Genomic DNA, 22204 nt, shown 5'->3' on the forward strand with positions numbered 1-22204 from the left:
ATATCAAATCAGTTTTAGATTTTAAAATGCTTTAAAATAAACTTATTAGTTTTAGATTTTAAAATGCATATTAGTTTTAGTCAATGAATTCCACCACTTTCTCATTTTTCTCCCTTTTCACACTTTTTTACTCCATTATCTTTCGTTTAAAAATCAATGGGTATCACCCCTTCATCCTTCTTTCTTTCTTTCTTTTTTAACTACTTTATACATATTTTTTAACCTCAATTCCCAAATAGAGCACCCGTGGAGTAGAGAATGGCATCTCTTGTTTTTCAATCGAGTAGTACTATTTTGTAGGGTACCTGGTGTCTCGATGTAAAAAAGTTAACGTAACCTCTAGCAAAGGCCCCAGAATAGCACGTTACTTGTCTCAATTCTGAAGCATGTTTAAGGTGGGTAGTATCGTTTTTAGGCGCTAATGACATTCAAAAAAATTGGTATTGCCTTTGAAAGTATACTTAATAGTAAAATATTCACAGTTTAAGCATCTATACTTGCCAATCGGCTATTTAGCCTATTATATACGACACTACTTGTAGAGTTGTAGTATTAGTGTTTGTTACTATTTTTTAGTTTTGTCAGAGTTCAGACAAACAACATCCTTGGAATTAACTTATTATACTTGGAAACTGGAAAGTGCAAAAAGCACCTACCCCTCTCTCTCTCTCTCTCCTCTCTCTTTCTCTCTCTCCAACAAATAACTATAGAAACCCAACTTTGGTTTCTCACTTAAAAACTTATTACTTGGGACACTGTGAACTCTCTCTCTCTCTCTCTTCTGTGACGATGTTGTCTTGTTCTTCGGAGAATCGAATGAGCAGATGCACACTTCCCAATGACTGCAGCTCCTACTACATCTTCTTGTTTGTATCTATCTTACTCATCACTACTTCTACTGCTTGTTCTGATGGCACTTGTCAGGTTCATTCTTTATATGTACATTTATCTGTATTTTTGCTTGTAATAATGCATAGATCATATGTGTTGCAACTATAATTGTTTGAGTTTGAAGCTGAATCTTTCAAGAATTACATTTTTTGCACAGTTCATGGAATCATGTTCAGCTGCTACTGATTGTGGGCCAGGTTTATATTGTGGGAATTGTCCAGTAATTGATAAGAATCAGCCCATTTGTACTAGAGGCCAAGCTAATATTCCTACTTCTTTTGTAATGATCCTATCTTTTTACCATTTTATGCCTAATTTATATGGTGAATCTTTTTGAGAATTTTGAATATAGGCTATAACTCACATTGTGGTAATGTCTGTTTGTGTTTGGTATGTTTTGTGGTCGGTGATGAGTGTAGATTAGCAGTTTGCCTTTCAACAAGTATACGTGGCTCATGACCCACAATTCGTTTTCGATTGTTGATGCACCTATATTGACTGGTACTCAGCGAATTACTTTTTATAATCAAGAAGATACTGTCACTAACCAACTCAGAGTATGTCATTGCATTTTTCGATTAGTAGTCTTGAATTATTTAGTCGTTTAGTTGTTTTGATTTTATGATGTTGTTTGTTTGTTGTTCAGAATGGAGTGAGGGGATTGATGTTGGATATGTATGACTTTGAGAATGATATCTGGCTCTGCCATTCGTTTCGTGGCCAGTGTTTCAATTTCACAGCCTTTGTATGATCTATCATCCCACAACTTCAGTATAAAGTTCAATAATTTTTGTGTAGGCCACTTTTCTAACATGTACTACATTGTGTATTTTTCAGCAACCTGCAATTAACACGTTAAGGGAAGTTGAAGCGTTTTTGACCCAAAACCCGACTGAGATTGTCACCATTATAATTGAGGACTATGTACATACTACAAAGGGACTGACAAAGTTGTTTGCCAATGCCGGATTGGACAAGTACTGGTTTCCAGTTTCCAAGATGCCAAAGAAGGGTGCGGACTGGCCAACCATTACAAAAATGGTCCAAGAGAATTATAGATTGTTAGTCTTCACCTCTGACTCCTCCAAGGAAGTTGGTGAGGGGATTGCTTATCAGTGGAGGTACATTCTGGAAAATGAGCGTAAGTGCTACTAAAAGTGATTTATATTTTTATTTTCTCATTTCTGCTACATAATTTATTATCAAGCTTATGGTGTCATGTGTTACAGCTGGAGATGGTGGAGTGATACAAGGGTCCTGCCCAAACAGAAAAGAGTCGAAGCCGTTAAACTCAAAAAGTGCTTCCCTTATACTACAAAATTATTTTCCAACAATGCCTGTAGAAGCTGAAGCTTGCAAGGAGCATTCAGCTCCACTTGCTAATTTGGTTGGAACCTGTTATAAATCAGCAGGGAATGTGATGGCAAACTTTTTGGCAGTAAACTATTACATGGTACTGAATTATTTTAGTTTGCCACAGTCAGGCTTATATAATGATTTGATTACATAATGATTTCTAACTGCAATTATCTGCAGCGAAGTGATGGGGGAGGTGTTTTTGATGCCGTGGATCAGATGAATGGTCGTACGTTATGCGGTTGCAGTACTGTCACTGCCTGCCAGGTTATTATCTTACAGAAAAAGTTTGATTTTTAGCATGTGCTATGTTGCTTCATGATGAAAATTTCAAAGAAACCATTTCAGAGTTAAAAACTTTAAAATGAAAAGCTTAATTTTCAAACGAAAAACATTTTAGTATTTCACTGCAATTAGTTTAGGCCAGTTATTGGGGGTCTTTTTACAAGTTCAGATAAAGGAGCATATTCAGAGTCTCCTGTACGATCTTAATTAGAATGAATAATTAACATGTTTTATAAAGTTGTAAAATTATGCATTTTTATGAGGAATGTAACTTGTGGTGTTACTTTATGTTAATTAAATCTTCTGTTTATGGGGTTCAGATCCTCTACCCTCCCTACAGGCTACACTCTCGTGTGATTGAAATGATAAGTCGGTCTACATGACTGCTGATTTATGTTTGATAGATGCTTGTATGCAAGGTCTGAACTTATCTAAAATAGAGACTCTAGATTTTAACTTGCAACATCACAAATTTACTAATGTTACATTCCTTATTTAAACCAAATTCTAGAAAACTGACTTTACAAAAACGTTTACAGCTCTGATGGGTGGTAAAGTGTTTCATCAGTAATTTTAAAAAAAAGTTTACCGCTTTGATGAGTGGTAAAAGATTATGATTTTTGATTTAAATCCTTTTTGTTAGTTGATTCAGTCTTCTAATGCACACGGTGGTATTTACAGGCAGGTGCACCAGTTGGGGTATGCAAGAACATTTCTCCATCTAACACCACTCCAGCTACAAATACCGGAGGAAGCTTTTCTGGATCTGTACAGCTGTCAGGATCAGCGCCAACATTCCATATTTCAAATTTTATGATTTTCTATTTATGTAGCATGTTCATTTTCCCACTATAATATAGAATAGATACATATTTTGTCTAGATAGCTACAGTTTAGTGGGTGGCCTGTCATATTAGGAAGTAAAGTCTTGTAAGATCAGACTAGGTACGCACACAAGTTAAGATTGATCTTTCTAGCTTGAACTTCATATAAATTCAACCGAGGTTGAAGCATTGTGCAGATTTGAGTTTAAAATGGATCAATGCGGCTCAGATATATGGTTAAAGTATGTTTAACAGTATAGCTGCTAGATGATAGAAGTGCTGCGTGTAATTGTTGCTTAGCATGTCACAAAATTTTCAGTTTCTGTTTTTCTATTAGCATACAGTACTGTATCTAGTAAAAGACCTTGCTACACTTTTCCACCTGAGAGAGATGTATAATTCAGTTTTCATTCAGTTTTCTTTTGTTTTTATCCTGTTCGTCATAGTTGAAGATAATGTTGTTCTTAGGCTCAAACAGATCTGTTCTTAATCAAGAATCAATTTAAATATGCTTAATTTGGTTAATGTTCTGGTCGCAATCTTTCTTGATTACATTCTAATGGCAAGTTTTGTTAATCTCTCTTATCAGGTTTCCAGATGTAGCAAATATAAACTGCTTATAGCTTGTAAGTGTTCCTGTTTGTAAGGAGTTCATGACAAACTCGAGTTGGGAGTAGAAACTCCCTTTTATGTGTCTTGGTTTTCTTTCATTCTTTCTGTTGTAGGAACCAAACCAAAAGCCAAAAGGCAACAATCACTGACATCAGGAATGAACGCTGGTCGGGTTGGGCGGATAAAAATTCGAACCAATCCAATTAGTTCGGTTTTTAAAAAAATGAACCTATTAACTAAATAAATTATTTTCAATCCAACCCTCCTTTATACATTGGGTCGGGTTGTTTTGGTTAAAACTCAAATAAAATTATTTAAATATTTTTAGGAGTCAAAATTACAAATAAATTTAATTAAAAGTCGAAATGTACCCCATAATTTAGCAGAACATAAATATTATTGGATAGTAATGTACCACATAATTTAGCGGAACATAAATATTATTGAATAGTATACGTACCGTGTACTCTTCTAGTTTAAAATCAATAATTTATGATGTGTTATCCGTAAAATAATAATTTTATTTTAAATATATTATTTATTACAATAAATACATAAACTAAAATTTCAAATAATAATACTATAATTATAAAATCGGGTTGGGTTGGGTTAGTAAGAATTTAAAATTTTGAAACTTGACCCAGCCCATAACATTCGGGTTGAAAAGAAATCAAACCAATTAAACTTCGAATTTTGGATAATTCGGCTTCGTCGGCCAAAATAAGGGGTGGATTGGATCAGTTTTGTAATTTGGTCGGTTTTTTGTTCACCCCTAAGTGACATATTTTTTTTAGTAAATATGACTTAAAGATGAGTATCCCCTCTGATATGTTAATTTATAAACAAGTTACGTGCAAGAATTCAGAGATGGATCATGGATTGATAGTTACATTACACCAGAATGCCAACTATGAACAACGTATTAAGAGATAATAACAAGCGATCAATTTTTGTTAGAACACTCTATTTTAGTAGAGTTATTGAAAAAATAAACAATATTGAAAGGGGGCTTATAAAAACATGCAAGAGGGAGTCCAATGTAATATGTAAAATAGCTATAGATATTATTATAATTTGTCATCAAAAATTATCTTTTAATACTAAAATAAAACTTCAACTCCAATACTATATGTATTTTGAAACCAAATATTTCCTAATTTACCTAAATTTTGTCATTTTTCATTAAGTTTAATTTAAAGCACAACAACATTTATCTCATTTGTAATAGTTTGATGATAGTTTGATGATGTGGTTAGATGAATAAATGCATTCCTTATTTCAAATTTAGAACCAAGATATATATATGAATATTTGTTATATTTGTATCAAAGTATAGAACCCAAAATTAGAATTTTTAATATTTGATTTTAAATTATAAAAATAACACGACTTAAAGCATTGCATTATTGTTCTAACTAAACAAATTTTGATTGCTGTTCCTCACTGCAGTCAAAATATGAGAATAATCGCAAGAAAAATGGATTTATTTCCCCACTCTAAATAAGAGAGCAGACCGGGTCGTGATAATAATAAATAATTCATGGGCCAAACCCCTTTAATTTTGGCACAGCTTTTATGGTTGTACGTTCTTTTCACGTGGTTGCCGACTTGGGGGGGTATCACTTCCTGCTCCTTTAGATAGTTGGTGGTTTCAATTACCCTTATTACTCGTGTCCCTATTCTCATCTTTGACGAGGTTCTTTTTTAATGAATTACAGACGCTTTTCAATGAATTACAGACGCACACACCAGTATCCATTTTTTAATGAATTATAAACGCACACACCATTATCTACTCATATCGGAAGTACAATAGCTCAATCACTGTATCAGTCTTTTGTTGATATATATTTTCTTTGAAGTTTGATTTTGCCCACTTTGACCGTTATTGACAAAAGCGAAAATATAATTATCCTCTATACTAAAAATTGTTGACTTTAGTCTCACCAGATGTGTTTCCAATGAACATTTTTGCTAATTGTATTCAACTTCAAATTTTCTGGTGCATCTTGAGTTCAACAAATATGAAAAGAATAGAGATAATAAACACAAACTTTAGAAACAAAATTATCACAAGTCAATATCTTTGCGACTGGACACTTCACGAAGCTGGGAGTTCGTTACCATCAACATTTTCTGTTGAAGTATCTAACTCTAGATTGAGCTTTAAATGCCCTAAAAAATGAAAAAAGATTTGATCTTTGAATCATTCTACCTGCTGAATCCCATCAAGTCTCTGGAGTCTGGACACCCCAAAATGAAAATACAAGTTAACAAGGTCTCGGTGGAGTCGCGATGAACTATGAGAATCTCCAGGAAAAAGAGGCCTGCATAATTTACTTCGGAAGGGGAATCGGGATTACTCTTCTATTTATAAAAGAATGTCAACAAAATTGGTATCAAGCTATCTTTTTTGCTCGCCCATTCGAAGGAGTATGGTCATCTTTTTTGGTACCAGAGGACTCTGGTTTTTTGGCCCATTCAGGTGCTCTATCTGCCTCATACCGATAATCATAAAAGAGTTCTTCCCCAGCAGAAATCTTTTCCTTTGCGAATATGCCAACCCTATGATCCCCAGCCACCATCATAACCTGCATAAACAATTGTGTTCCAAGCAAAATTGTTACAAGAATAGTAGGCATTTATCTTAATACACGGTAGTGATCTCAAATTTTCTGTTGAATGGAACCACTGCATAAGTTCAAGGCTTACTATCATAATACCTTTGCATAGCAATTGGGAACTGGGGAATGATTTGCAAATTTCAATTTGTCTCCTTTCCGATAAGCATCAAGCACATACTGTACCCAAAAAAAATAGACAGATACACAACTTAAAGAGTGTTGCAGTCTAGAGAACAAACTTCAGATTGGAAAAGTCTAGCACATTCCAGATCTGTCATACCTGATCATTTAGGTTGAAGAGAAATGAGTGATTTACACGGTCATATATTTTGCCACGTTTGTCAGCTTCACGGTGTGAGATCAGTTCCCCTGTGTACTCTCCAAGATATTCATGTTTAACAACACTATTCTGAAAATTGACTAAAGGTTAGCAGTAGCAAGTAAAATAATTGTAATACTCGGGCATATCAACAATCTTATTTACAGTTACCTTCAAGAAGGCTCCCCAGCCAGATACATCAGATCTTCCAAGTAACACCTGTATTCCAGTAGCCATTTTAAAACCCCACAAACACAAAAATAAAGGGAAGAAAAAGAGAAAAAACTTGATTCCTCACATTTAGAAAAATGAAAATTCATTACCACCCTTTCTAGGAATAGTTTGCATAAATGTTTGATCAAAGTACAATTTTAGCCTACACCGGGTTATTGACAATACTGGTATCAGAGGCAATGTTGACCTTGTTGAGTTTTAATTTGACATGAAAAAATATAACAAGTAACTTTTTCATTATCATTCATGGGCATGGAGTTATGGACCAGACAAAGATGTCATACAAAGAAAGTACAAACCAAAAGCCACCCAAACTTTTTGTCCAGTAGACAAGCACAGATCAGTTTATAAATAAGAGTAAGAACTGAATGCAAGAAAATTCCCCTAAATACTGTTGATACTCTCTGGATTATCCTTAATATCCGTATTAAAATAAAACTTAAAAAAGAGGCCAACTGTTTACATTATCCCTCCCGGTCCTCTTTGCAGAATAAGCTTTTATTTTAATTTATGTTCATATGTCATTAATTAATTTTATTTATTTATTAAAGAGATGATAACCAATGAATTATAAGAATCCCAAGAATAAATGATCAATACAATTCCCAAGAAAAAGTGTATAGTCAAAGCTTACTAATAATATGGGGATTACAGCGCTTATATAAGGAATAGAAACCATAATAAAATAACCAACCGGTCTAAGGCCCATAACAATTGGGAACTACTTATCTAATAAACTACTAGCCCCACATATAAAACATATAGATAAATACATTATTTATCTCTACAATAAATATAGATAAATTAATTAATAACATATAAATAATTCTTTATTTCCGTTCCGTATCATATGTTTATTTTATAGGAAGGGAGAATAACTAGCACATAGCAGAAGAATAAGCTACATAGGTTTAAACTCGACTTCATTTCAAATAGGAAGAGTATGCACTTCAAGAAATGATTTAGGATAGCCCTAAACATCTGAAGGCGACAATCTCTAGTTACATTAGAAGAGGGTACTAAAAGTATCCGCAGCCAATTGATAAATTAATCCCAAATTCACAACCATCAAAAATATTCTCCAACTCATTCTTCATTATCTGATATCCTACTACTAGAAGAGTTTACTACAGGAGTAAAAAATCAATTACCCATTCCACCTGAATTCATAAACGACCAAGTCTTAAAGACTCCTTATATTAGATCACAGAAAAAAAGTAGAAGCAGATAACCACCACTTCGGCAACAATTTCATCAAGTCCAAACTTTAGTTCCTAACATATCCTGCCCATATCCTTTCCCAAAATCAACCTCACCATCTATGACTACAAGTTGTAGTCTATTGCAACATATCCATTAAGTTTATAGAAAGGATTGCATATAATTTCTAATTACAAATGACATCTGGAACATATAAAGAAACTAAATCCTTAAGAGTCCAGTCACGAAGAATGTGAAAAGGAAGTCAAGAATCTTCATGTAGGGTAGATGGATAGACTACAGCCAATCACACTAGACACACATGTCGCTACTAAATCACAAATTATTTTCCAAAATAGAGATTGTTCATGGCTTCTTTTACTGGACTTAACCACTTAATCTTAACAGAGACAACATAAAAATATTTTTTCACTATTACCGTTAATAGCTCTCGTCAAGCGCAGTCTTACTCTGCCTTTCTGGAAATTTTAACAAACCAGTTCGCTTATACTTATACCAACGACAAAAAACTTGTTCAAGTCTCAGAATAAAATTTTGCCACAGGACAGCTGGGCAGGTACCAAAACAAGGAATTTATGGAATAAAACAATCAAAAATGAAGGCTTGGGTGATTCAACCACATAAGAACCTCTAACCCAATGATTAGAAGGAAAAATTTGTGATTGGATCTAATTCTAAAATAATCTAAAAAATCTACTTATCAAATATAATTAATTTCATTCGATAAACTAAAAATAATGTATACGAAATATGAACATATAATAAAATCATATCTTATATATGATTTATAACCTATATATAATAAATTATTATATCCTATATATAATTCAAGAAAACTTTAATAAATGATAATACAGAGACACGCACATAATATACAAGATATTTACCTTTTGTTGTTGCTTTAGAAGAAGCTTCATATTCCTGCATTCATAATTATCACCTCTTTGCCAGGGAACACCAAGAGTACCATCGCCACAACTACAGATCATAATTGAAAATTTTCAGTGATTAGAAAATATTTGGTTTTGTTATGAACTCTACAATTACAAATAACAACTTGCAATTGCAACAAGCTAGCGAACACAAAGAAATACAAGTAAAATCATAAATTGATGGACATGAGAATATCACATAAGTTAACTGCCATAAAAATATAAATAGAAAAAATGCAACCTTTACAATAATCAGACATGTTGCATTATGTTTGCCTGCATTAAATAACAGAAAGACTTAAAAGCAAGTGCTCACAGCTCGCTCACATCATATTTTCTACATAAACTTTTACAGTATTCCTGTACTCCAGCATTTTAATTTCTTATTTCCTTAAAATTCTATATATTATACCACATAACATAAAGTCTTTGTTTTTTTAAACTATAACTTTGTTGCACACATTTCTCTGAATCTATTCACAAGATCTTATTTAATTAGTGTAGCTTATCTAGCAAAACAAGACCACTTGGAAAGAAAAAATGTGCAACTGCTTTATCTTCGTACGTATCCTATTTTAAATAACCACCATGTAAGTTGAATAATTGATAGATGTTAGATGTTTTACAAAGTTCATGTAACCAGTCTGCACCAAATTTTAAACTGAAGCATGATATGATGGAATTCTTATCAAAAAAGTAACAACTTACCTGATCCAGCAATTTCGGCAAACATCTGGATCACACTCTCTACTTGCAGCAAAGCATGGACACTGTCGACTTCGACATTGACTTTTGGCACAGTGACAGCCTCTGAATCGCTGCTTGCAAGTCCGTGGACATCTGAAAAATTATATTTAATGAATCCGAATGATGAGGTTTCACTTATGTATATATAAATATATTCGAGTTAATTGTTAATTCTCAACTGACTCACTTATTTCGATCTAATATATCAAGTTAATCACCAACAAATTATTGGTCTTATTTTAATAATTCGACACAAAATAATTTCACTCCGTTTAATTTTAAAAAAATTGGCATTAAAATAAGTGTTTTCCGTTAAATTATATGATGTGGATTGTTCAAATAATAAGGCGATTATAGGGTTTTAAGATAGTATGCTTTGGTGATTGTACATATGAAATTAATTACAAAAAATTGTAAATTTAGAAGGTTAAATTCAGCAGCTAGGTAGAACGATAAAATCCCGATGTGATGAACATATATATATATATATGCAGGCTGAGACTAAGTTGACATGCTTAATCAGAAAAATGGTCATTCTTAGCTTTTCCCATTCATTAAAATTAAAAATGTAATGCAGTGTAACTTAATATGAGGTGAGTGGTTTACATGAGACCAAAAATTTGATGGTGATCCACTTGATACATTATAATGAAAAAAAAGAGTTGGTTCATAATTAACCCATAAATATTTTATACACATGAAACTATTGAGTATTATAGCACCTTGTCTGATTTGGACAAAAGAATTAAAACGTGGTCAGTTATCTATGTTCAAAAGATAAATGGCTTACCCACAATACTTCTCACAGCAAGTTCCATTTATAAAACAAGGACACTCCTTTCCGCAAGCAGTCTGACACCCACATGGGTTATATTGTGTACAAGGTTGATCCTTCGCGTCCGAAATCCTTTTCCTATATGAATGGCTACTAGATTTCCATGTATACTTCAGGCGTCGAACTTTACCTCTCCTATGTAAGAACTTTGATCTTCTTCTTATGCGAGTACCCTAAACATAATTATTTGTTTAAATTGCTTAATTAGAAGCTAGTATGAGAAGTAACTAAAAGAACAGACAGAGCACAAGCATTAAAAGAACAGACAGAGCACAAGCAGTGAGCCACGTACTCACCATATTTTCATTACCATCGCCCTTAGAAAAGCCCTCAGCCAAAGAATTCAAACCATTGCCATCCTCGGAAATCTTGTTCTCGGAGTGATTTATAAACTGAAACACCTCCGAACATGTCTTTAATCCATTCATCACATTCCGTGCTATTAAACAGCTGCATTAGTGAGCCTCATTAGTAAATAATGTACTGAAGTAGCAAAAGTTAACACACATAACAAAATTAGACGAACCAATTAAAATCACTGCAACAGGGGGATGGATCATTTTGACACAATATATAATTCTGAAGTGTTTTTAAGTATTAGAGAGATCACAGAAAGATGCTTGCACAGATTAATTTGTATTTGTCATGCTGTTATTCTGTTGATCATTTTTTCATCAAATTCTAAACTGCTGAAGTATATTAGCCTTGGATAATGTACTTTTGGTCACAAAATTTCCTTCGTAATTTAAAGGCAACGATGCAACACAGTAGCTTAGTATATTCAACTAGAAAATATGAAAAAGACAAGTTAATAAATAAACCTGGGGATTATGATTGTAAAAGCAAACAAATAAATGCCATTGGTAATGGAAGTAGTACAATATTAAAAAAAGTACCATAAGGTGTCTTCCTATACAACAGAGAGAAATTCTGAAAATCACAAGGACAAATATATATGTATATATACACAAAAGTGCTATAACTTCAAATTGTATGTGTCTGTTTTAATCTAGAAACAATCTAAAATTAGTATCAGACATCACCTAGCAAGCTCTTTAAAGTTGATAGCACGTAAACAAGTCTTGTCATAAGCATGTATTCTATACAGCAATTTGATTAATAAGAATTTAACACTGCCCAATTGAAGAAACCCAAAACGATATTAACCAACCTGTTCCTGCCAAATATCTCCACACCTTTCGCAAAAAGGGCCTTTTCTATAGTTTTCCAAGATTTAGGTTCAATGACTTCTTTACAAATGCTCTCATCCACGAACTCCCCTTTCTTCAAGGTGTCATCACAGCTAGGCACAGGTTGTTGACCACTAACCATTCCCGTACAAAGAGAGTCATTAACTTTATGCTGACATAACTTATCACCATTAAAATCCGGGGAGTCTTTCCTTGTAGATCGTCTAGTACTTGAAGATATCACTTTCTGCGAACAAGAACTAGCTTCTTCGTTCTCTTTACGTAAGTTGGACTGAGTATTTGCATCACCAGAACCAGGACTCCCACTGGCAAGAGAATCAGAATATGAAGTGATCGCCATTTTTTTCCGCCTCTTCCTCATGTTAATGACGTGCTCAGCTAGTCTGCTGCTATTCCTCTTATGAACCTCACGCTTATCAACAAGCTTAGTTTTTGATGTTGATGATGAGGTGTGAGTACCAATGATGTCCCGTAGATGTTTACTTTCTGAGTCACTGCTTTCTGCTACATTTATTCCATTTAATGTAACACTTTCACTTTGGCCAGGCTTCGATCTTCTCCTCAAAGATAAACCGGAAGATATCTCTCTTGTTAGTTGAAAGCCAGCACTATCAGAACAAGGGTCAACTACATCTTTTCCATTCGCCCTCACAGGAGAGTGCGCTTTACCTTCTGACTCTAAGACCTAACATGAGTAATGGAATTTCCTTGATTAGTTTCTATAAATTAATTAAAAAGAGTGGTACCAGATAAAATAATGAAAACATATATTTTAGAGTAAACAGCTATCACATGCTGAGGATGGCAATTTATTGATTCAGGTGATTTTTCAGTATCTCAGATGATTTAGGTGCTTGTTCTGTATCTAGGATAGAAGTAGCCCTAAGTAGTAGTGTATGATGCCCAATGTCTCTCAAAGTAAATTATTTACCACACGATAACAGCGAGGGCCGCATGGCTTGCTTTCCGTATCTGGACAGGTCCATGGAAGTTGTTTCTCAGCCTAATTACAGTAGAAAGCAAGGTAAGTTCCCCAAACACTTCTAATACCAAATTTCTTCATATTAATATTTCTTTTATATACGTACAGGAAATATAAGATCCTGTGAACACCCATGTAATCTACAATCAAACACCTGCCAAGTAAAAAAAGCAGCAAAAAGTCAGTCATGCGAGACTACAGCCAAAAAACAATTTAAAGAATTGTAGTGGCTAACAAGTGCTTACAAGACATCGACGGCAAAATAGATTGTCAAAAGAATCTAAAGCTGCGTCAAGATCTTTATCAAGATACGAACTTGGAATCTCTTCATGGAGTGGAATTTGTGATCCCACACTAGCAGTTACACTTTCCGTTTTCGTAAGAGCTTCATATCTTGCCTGTATAAGACGTTTGATCGAAGTTCATATCACTGTAAAGCAGCAGGGAACAAATGGGAAATAGCTGGACCAAAGCTTACACTCTGACCAGTTTTATCAGATAACAAACGATGGAAAATCTAGCATAACCTCCTGAGCAACCTCAATCCAAATGAATGTTTACCTTGACTTCAGAAGGTTTTTTAGAGAAACACTGTGCCAGTGAATCCACAACAGCATCAGATAAGCCAACTTCGCCGATAGTCTCACTGCCAATACAAATACAAAGATTATAATGATATGTAAAGTACGTGTATGTACATAATTATATACTCCCTAGCTTAAAAAAAGTATATGTTACTTTCTTTACAAAATGAATACCATTTTAATGTGTGTGCAGAACTAACTACGATGGAGAGCATATAATTTATCTAGGCAGTCCAATAACATAGAGATGGACTATTAGATAACAGAGACAATTCATTTGTGACAGCATCTACAAGTAAAACCCAAAAAATGATTATATACTGTAAGATAGTTTCTGCACCAGATGTTGTGACTAATTACCAAGTGATAAATACAAGAACAATGGAAGATTAAGACCAATATGCAACAAATAAAAAAGCAAGTAGAATGAGCAGTAACATTTAGCAAATCATTAAGTGACTATATATTGTTTCATTCACGCATGGAAGAAGAAAATCTCCATAAAGTGTGAGCATATATAAGATAGTTTGACACCCCAGCCCCACATTGAGGTATGTGAAGACTTGACTTCATTATATCAGGTGGAGTAATATTATTAAGTGCATCAACAAATCATGATCATTTGGGAGCATGTGGTGGTTGGGTTTGTGAACTAGCCAAGTTGGTTGCATCTGGGAAAATATACTTCAGCTTATTCGGATTAGGTATCGGGACTTGACCCGATTTTTCAAAATAAAAACTCAGGATCTGACCCGGGTTGTCTGATATACTGACAACTTTGACAAATCAACCCACCCTTGACATTCGTGACAATATCCCTGGCTGATCGGAAAATGTGGTCATAAAAAAATCCAGCCGTAACTGAACACCTATCACTTGTTCATTCCACAATTAAGCCCCTATCCTTGTCCTTGTACGCATACGCAACCGAGCCTAGTTAATATAACATTATCTTCATTTTCGTAAGTAATACTCCCTCCGTCCCACTAGATTCTTTACATACTTTTTCTTCATGTTTGGCACGTATTTTAAGACTACTATAAAATATAGTTCTATAATTTATTTTTAGAATTTTCTTTTCTGTATAAAATTTCAAACATTATATTATTATTTAAAAGAAAAAAATATTTAAAATTATTTAGGGAACCATGTTTTATGGGAGTCTTAAAATGCGCGCCGATCCCCCGTTCCCCAATGTAAAGAAACCAATGGGATGGAGGGAGTATTGGTTAACAAATTACATTCTTAAAAATACCGACAACTGACAACTTTGAATATCGACACACCCTCTAAATTTGTAAAAGAATCCCTGGTTGATCGGAAACTGTAGACCTTTTTAGAATACCCCACTTCTAACTGAACACCTATAACTTGTTCATCACATTTAAGCCCCCTGTCCTTGTCCTTGTAAACATAAATAACCGAGCCTAGTTAATATAACTTGCTTGCTTTTTAATTTCTTAGTATATTGGTTAACAAATTATATTCTAAATAATTTCCTTTCCAGGTAAGGTTTACAGTAACACGACTATAAACCAAGAAATCACCAAAGTACGCTTCTATCTATTATAGAATAGGTAAGTTCTAGTATACCAGCCAATGGGCATAATGAGTGGTAGTTATCTATGCTCTCCTATTTGAATTGCCTTTCCTCAAGCATCCTTCTGATTGTGTGTGTTTATATATCCATGGTGAGTGGTGACCAGTAAAGGAGGGATGTAATACCTAGCGTATCCCACCGTGTACCCTGGATCCCTAAACTGATTCAATACAATAGTATGTCCTCCAATGAGATATGTTGACGTCTACATAATTTGATTTTACAATATATGTTTTGCACTCCATTTGTCTATGTATATAGAAATTGGTTATAATTTTTCTTATCAAGATCTAATTAATATCAATACATCTACTTAGAGTACTCTATCAAACAATGACTATATTGCTTAATTTTCTTTTGTAGTGTTCAAGTAAAAGGGGAGACATCTAAAAATTTGTATGTATAAATAGAAATTAATCCAGATTAATTTTAATAATTTTAATTTTTCAAAAACTCATTATAAATTTGTAATTCGAAAAAAAAAGTTATAAGCTTGTAACTACGTATGATTTATAATAATATTTTACACTTCTAATAATTTGTACTCCCTCTGTTTCATTTTAACTATCGTTTGACTTTTCTGCACACATTTCAAGATGCATTGACCGCATAATAAAAATTATCATTTTCAAAAAAAAAAAGTTCAAGTTATAAACTTTTATTTAGAAAAAAAATATTAATATTTTAACTATACGATCAAAACACTTACAAATGTGTGTAGAAAAGTCAAGCGACTATTAAAAAAAACAGAGGGAGTAAGTTATAGTTATCAATTTAAATTGGGCTTGATGCTCCTAAGTACGTATTCATGTAATTTAAGTGACAAAGAATTCTGAATGTGAATGCACAAGTGGTACATTTGTAATTAGCGAAATTATTTAAAATTAGAAATTTGTCATTAAAATACACTATATACTCATATAACTCCCCTAAGTACGTAATTAGAGGCATTTTTCTCTTTAAAATATTTATAATATAATTATTGCGAAAAAAGGCCTTAAGGTTGACCTCGGTGAATCATACAAGGTGAGAGGGTTTTACTTTTACAATGTAAAATATGAATGACAAATTTTGTAAAAAATATGCAACCTTCTGCAATTACAGTAACACCCTCCTTTTTTATTAGGGGCGTTTGGTTCGAATAGGGTGGGGTTGAAATCAAGAATCGATTAAGGTACCATGGGTTTCAGGTATCATTTATAATATCATGTGTTTGGTTGAGTACAGGAATGAATATGTTTGACTCGAAATATTTTCAAATTAACAATTTTAACTAATTTAAAATATTGCTTTAACTATTATTTTAAAACATTTTTGGATCATTAATTTTTGTTTATATTATACATTTACTTATAGTTGCTTAAATAGAATTGAAATAGTGGAAATAAAATTGATTCCCCATAACTTTCTCTCGTACCCACCTCCATACCTCAGGGGTACGAGGAATGGGTTTAAAGAAATAAAGTTCTGAACCAAACATCAGGTATGCTATTAGAATGAACGAAACTCTGTTAGAATGAACGAAACTCATACCTGATTCCCGAATGTCTCCAACCAAACGACCCCTAAGGGATTTCTTTGAAATCATACGTAAGTTACCTGAAGGTGACCTCGGGAACGGTAATCCCATAATTACTGACCTAGAAGTTTATCTACATGTAATTTCTAACTTGCATACATAAATTTGAAATATTTTTTAAAGGTAAGCGAAGAATTCCAAATCCAAGCCTATTAATATAGTTCAAACATTGTAATAAAAGGTACTTCTATTAATCATTTCTTTAACATATCTGATTGTAAATGTTTTTTGTTAATTTAAAAATATGTTTTTTTACAAAATGAAGGAGCATTTTTCTAACAGTGAGATGACTTTACGGCTCCACCACTAAGGGTTACAAGATATTTTAACAAGGGTAGAGAGAGTTGAAAGGACCGTAGAAACATTGAGATATCCATAAAGAAAATATTGGCAAGATTTTCCCCATCTAAAAAACAGTTTACTAGCACGTGCATGAGACAGCCAATTTGCACAGAAAAGCTGAAAAATTCTGGATTTCACGTAAGAGTACCAGCTCACTTGTTAAAAGAATCTAGATAATGTAAGCATGCACATTAGAGTAACAATAATCAAATTCAAAAATAATTACCGTAGTATGTAATCTTCAGAATCCTTAAATTCTTTCTTTTCCTCAAATTCATCAACTACTTCTTCATCACTGTCACTAGCAATTAGAGCTTCACCTCCACTTTGATCATAATAAATTCTTCTTCTACCGAAAACAGATTGATCTTCCGTCATTCTCTGGTTTCTGCATTATTTTACAATACCATCAACAAAACCGCCATAAATTCAGCAGACAAGGGAGATAAAAATTATTATATGGAGACAATATTATATCACAAAGAGAAACAGCGTATAAGACATGTTATTGGGAGAGTTAAATAGTGAGACAGCAATATTAATTGATATTCTGAAAAACAGAAAGCACCAAAATCACTACTTGAAAAAGAAAAATCTTGATGCTTGAGTAATAGAACTACATTGAATTTTAGATGCAACTTTGAACCCCCTTACACTAGTTCCTTAGAAGTTCTCATACAAGGATGGAGAGAATAGTTCTTTTAAATTATCATTTTTGGCAAGGTTAATATAGAAAGTCAGATGAGGCCCCCAGATGTTGTGATAATTATAGGATTGCAAATCGACGATATGAGCGTAGTTGACACCTTCGCTAACCGGACTCTCCATTTTTTCCTTATACCCATGTTCACCGAATATGACATAGGGTGTGGTATGGGATCTGAGTTGGACCCTTCTTATTAAAACCGGACACTTGACCTTTTAGCATCCTACTCCAAATTGAGAACTAAGGCCTCCTTACAACTTGTTAATAGAGAAGCAAGGTCTATGAATAACTTGTTTCAATGTTATTCTTTTGATTTTATACTTCATTCTAACATTAATAATTAAGAGCGTATGTCCAACCTTGGATCCATATCTAAGATTCCTAATTATATTGAAATTAAGAATCCGACTCTAGAATCCGCATCTGTGTCCAACACCCATACCCGAGCCTGGGTAACATTGGTTGACGCGGTATGATATCAAAAATTCTAGCCTGGAAGTGATTGAAATGCAGGAAATTAAGTATGATAAACACTGTTAAAGTAATCTTAAGTATAGTGAGCTGCAAAAAAACATCAAAATCCATATTTACGAATGAAAAAAATTACCTGTCTAAGAAAACCCAAGTGGTGTATGTTGGTAATTTCTTGACTTCGGTAAGTTTGATGGGACGAACGGCATTCTTCACTGCTATACTAGATCCTAAAAGAATAACAGATCCATATCCATCTTCTTGGGAAGTATTGCTGTCATTATCCCCGTTATTTTTCTCTATACCATTGTGCATATCAACTGCATATTTTTGCCTCCTCGATAGTAGATCATTGCTGGCATTACTCTCATTACCCGTCAGGATACTTCTTTCTAGTGCAAACCTTAAAAAATTGTTGGTGAGATCAGCCAACTTCTCTTTATTTTCTTCCACTCTCCTCTAAGAAAAACATCAAAACCAATCAGGCCAAACAATACAAGTATATTCCTGGCATTTGTAGCCTAGTAAATACCCCTCTTTTCTTGGTAACAAATGGCCAAGGGTTCAGGCCTCAGTGGAGTCATGTAAGTATATATATTTCTGTAATTGAACTTTACCATAAAAAAACAAAGATGTTAAGGCTTATCAATGTTTAGACTCCTAAAAATAAGTCAGTACCTTTATATGGACACATCTCTCAGCAAAAACTTGTTTCTTCACAGAATTGATAACTATAGAAATTTTTGAAGGTGGTAGATCTCTTTCTTGCAGTCTCTGACTCTGTATAAAATGCAAATTTTTCATTATACAAAAGGCTAAAGAACATGCCAAAAAAAACTACATTCTTTGCAAAGAATGCAATCATGAATAATGAAGCCTTATGTCTGACCAAATCAGTAGCAATTTCTTTAACTAAATAAGAACTACGCAACATTACTTCAGGTATCTCTAAATTGGTCAATGGATTAGATTTGTTATATAATTTTACCATCTTTTCGAAATTTCTAACAAGGTAAAAAAACCTTCATACGGATAATGATATAATAACTAGATGTCTAACTAAATACCAAACATTACTACATTCCTCTACAGATAATCAAGCACGTCCCACACCAATTTATCATCAATTATATCTCATTACACTTAAAACATAGCAACGTAACCTATTAACCTGAGTTCCACTACAATGAGCTTATACAATAATTCTCAAGCCTTAGATTACAGCTGATAAATTTGCATCAAACACATAAAAAATAGTCCTATCACAATGTGGCATCACATACATAAAAAAACAATATACACTTGGATTTAAAAATGCAGAAAGACAAGACAAACCCTACACTTATAACAGGCTTATAAACACACGCACAATCAAATTATTCAATGGTGTACCAAATAAACTGTGGTTTTTCCGAGCTGACACAACAAAGTTTTGGGACATAACTCATCCGAGCACATAAATATCATTCCTTTACAACAATGCAGCATACCTCTCTCTCTCTCTCTCTCACACACACACACACACACAACACGAGGAATAAGTTAATAGGCCTAAATTCAAAGAACATAAAAAAACTCGAAATTTTTACAGACATCTAACAATTCAAAAGCTTATCAAGTAAGCTGTTTACACGAGTTTCACTGCCATAAAACCTAGCTCGTACAACAAATTCCGACACTTTATACTACTCGCTAACACAATACACTGAAACAAACAAAAACCGTAATGCAGCAACAAACACACAACCACAAACAAACACACAACCACAAACAGAAACACACAACCATAGATTCAACAACAAATACACACACATCTAACTAACAAGCAGTGGATTAAAACATAAATTACCCAATCCAACGCAACAATTAAAAACAAATATAAGAACAAAACAAAACCTCGGGAGGAGTATCGGGAGATTCTGATCTATCACCGGCAGAAGAATCGGATGGCGACATTGCCGGTGGCATAGATTCAGAAGGGATACGAAGGTCAATTGTATTCTGAGGACTCATTTGAATTTCGAGATTTTAATTGACCATGTGTAAACACAGAAGGGCTCGATTTTACAAGCCCTAAATTGTTTTCTCAATTTTGCTTCTCCTGCCGCTCTTGAGCTTTTACCAGGCTATGCTTACATTTTATATACTTCCAGATGCGCCCAACTTCTTTATATATATATTTTTCTATTCGGTATTTATCTACAAGGTTTTTTCGTGAATTGAATATTAATTATCATCATCTTATTTTTTTAGTTATAAAATTGATAAATAAAAATATGCATGCACCTTTGTTTAAAATTCCAAAATACGAGGCGTCCTGATTCATTCACCGTGTTGAAATTATAAATATGGTAATCAATAAATTCTTATATCACGCAATTATGCTTTTTATTTCACGCAAATATGAGACGATTATTATATTTATAATTTCGTTAGAAAAATTATGTTTATAATTTCGAGGAAAAATCTGTCCCGGCTAGAATTGAAAGATATATGTAAAATTATGTTTTGTTTGCAAACATAAATTATAGTATATAAATATTTTAAGATATAATATATTTATAGCGAGTACTCATTGAATATTATTTATTTTTCATCATATTACTTATTTTTTTTATAAAAGTTGAGTTTAGCATACCATATAGTTAGCCAATTAGATACTTTCTCATAATTTTTAGCCAATCAGAAGCCAGCATTTCAATTTTGACTGATCAGAATTTACTAAATTATTTCCTTTTTCAGATTCTTAACCATGACGTTAAACAACTTTGATTAACCATTAATCACTCTAATTAATATATATTCAAATTAAAAAATGTTTCCCTTTCTGACCTTTAAACATTACTTACAAATTTAACAAAATTATTTCCTTTTTGAACTTCTTACCATTACTAACAAATCTCTGATTTACAAATCTACAATTTCAGATTTTCTCATTACTAATAAATCTATAATTTATAAATCAACAATTTCGGATTTAACCAATTATTTAAAAATTTCTATAATTTACAAATCAAATCTCTATATTTTATTATGTAGATTAAAATCATATTTCCGGAATAAACATATTTTTTTTAATTTATAATAATATAAAAATGTGACATTCGAAATATCATCTTATGTTTTGTTAAAGTTTTGTAACATATCAATCAATTTTTTTTATAATATCAATTTTTTCTATACAATTCGAATAAATCTGAATTTAGATAATGTAATATGTGATATTCGACTGATTTCCAACAAAACACAAACAAAAAATTCAAATTTAACCAATCATAAATCTAAAAAGGTGAAGAAGGATAAAGATTTTATGTCTGTGTTACTCGATTTTGCTTCACATATTTTACCAAATTCCTTCAATTAGTATCTTCGTGATTCAGAATGTATAAATATTTTTGGTATTATATTATGACTAACGACTTTATATTTAATTCAGCAACTCACCAATTAATTGACAATTACATTGCACCCATTTTTATAAAGATAAAAAATTTAAAAAATATATATTCATATCTCCGCATTAAATTTTTATATTTAGTTAAGCACGAAATTCAGCATTTTTATTTCCAACCAACCACAAAAATAATTTATTTTTTATCGGAGGTAACCCGCAGCCGATAACTTTCGGGTGCGCACTGGGTAAACCCTACGGGCTCACGTAATAGCCTAAAAGCCTAAAAAGTGGAGAAGGATAAAACTTACTTGAAACTGGAAGCAAAGTATAAAGCTCTCTTGAAGAAACAGTCTGGAAAAGCCTATATTGCAGAAGGAAAGAGTTGGGATGACACTGACAATGATGATGAAGATGGAGAAGTTGGAACTTATGCACAAATGGCTTTTGAGCATGGA

General features: G+C 33.0%; 2 protein-coding genes across 2 annotated transcripts; one reads left to right on the forward strand and one right to left on the reverse strand.

The window, feature by feature from the left end:
* Positions 1–609: 609 nt before the first annotated feature.
* LOC141719251 (PI-PLC X domain-containing protein At5g67130) lies at positions 610–3881 on the forward strand. The gene is made up of 8 exons (XM_074521624.1): positions 610–924; positions 1049–1171; positions 1311–1448; positions 1538–1636; positions 1729–2032; positions 2121–2344; positions 2428–2514; positions 3214–3881. Exons 1-8 carry the CDS (start codon positions 790–792, stop codon positions 3385–3387), a joined length of 1284 nt encoding a protein of 427 aa, XP_074377725.1. The 5' UTR covers positions 610–789; the 3' UTR covers positions 3388–3881.
* A 2112-nt stretch (positions 3882–5993) lies between these two features.
* On the reverse strand, positions 5994–20501 carry LOC141719254 (histone-lysine N-methyltransferase CLF). Its single transcript, XM_074521626.1, has 17 exons — positions 20252–20501; positions 19034–19135; positions 18492–18814; positions 17405–17566; positions 13635–13719; positions 13319–13471; positions 13180–13227; positions 13023–13094; positions 12052–12776; positions 11177–11330; positions 10836–11053; positions 10007–10138; positions 9254–9344; positions 7083–7130; positions 6873–7001; positions 6692–6769; positions 5994–6559 (listed from the first exon to the last, which is right to left on the reverse strand). Exons 1-17 carry the CDS (start codon positions 20366–20368, stop codon positions 6368–6370), a joined length of 2829 nt encoding a protein of 942 aa, XP_074377727.1. The 5' UTR covers positions 20369–20501; the 3' UTR covers positions 5994–6367.
* Positions 20502–22204: the final 1703 nt, after the last annotated feature.

Source organism: Apium graveolens, chromosome 4 (assembly GCF_009905375.1).
Source record: "Apium graveolens cultivar Ventura chromosome 4, ASM990537v1, whole genome shotgun sequence".
Classification (NCBI taxonomy): domain Eukaryota; kingdom Viridiplantae; phylum Streptophyta; class Magnoliopsida; order Apiales; family Apiaceae; genus Apium; species Apium graveolens.

What these genes read in the sequence shown, in the direction of transcription:
- LOC141719251 (XM_074521624.1), top strand. Translation starts at nt 790, where the DNA reads ATGTTGTCTTGTTCTTCGGAGAATCGAATGAGCAGATGCACACTTCCC. An exon ending in CTGTCACTAACCAACTCAGA is followed by an intron (nt 1,449 to 1,537) that starts GTATGTCATTGC and finishes TTTGTTGTTCAG; the next exon opens with AATGGAGTGAGGGGATTGAT. An exon ending in TGGCAGTAAACTATTACATG is followed by an intron (nt 2,345 to 2,427) that starts GTACTGAATTAT and finishes AATTATCTGCAG; the next exon opens with CGAAGTGATGGGGGAGGTGT.
- LOC141719254 (XM_074521626.1), bottom strand. Translation starts at nt 20,368, where the DNA reads ATGAGTCCTCAGAATACAATTGACCTTCGTATCCCTTCTGAATCTATG. An exon ending in CTCCCGATACTCCTCCCGAG is followed by an intron (nt 19,136 to 20,251) that starts GTTTTGTTTTGT and finishes CATTTTATACAG; the next exon opens with AGTCAGAGACTGCAAGAAAG. An exon ending in TGCCGAAATTGCTGGATCAG is followed by an intron (nt 9,345 to 10,006) that starts GTAAGTTGTTAC and finishes TATGATCTGTAG; the next exon opens with TTGTGGCGATGGTACTCTTG.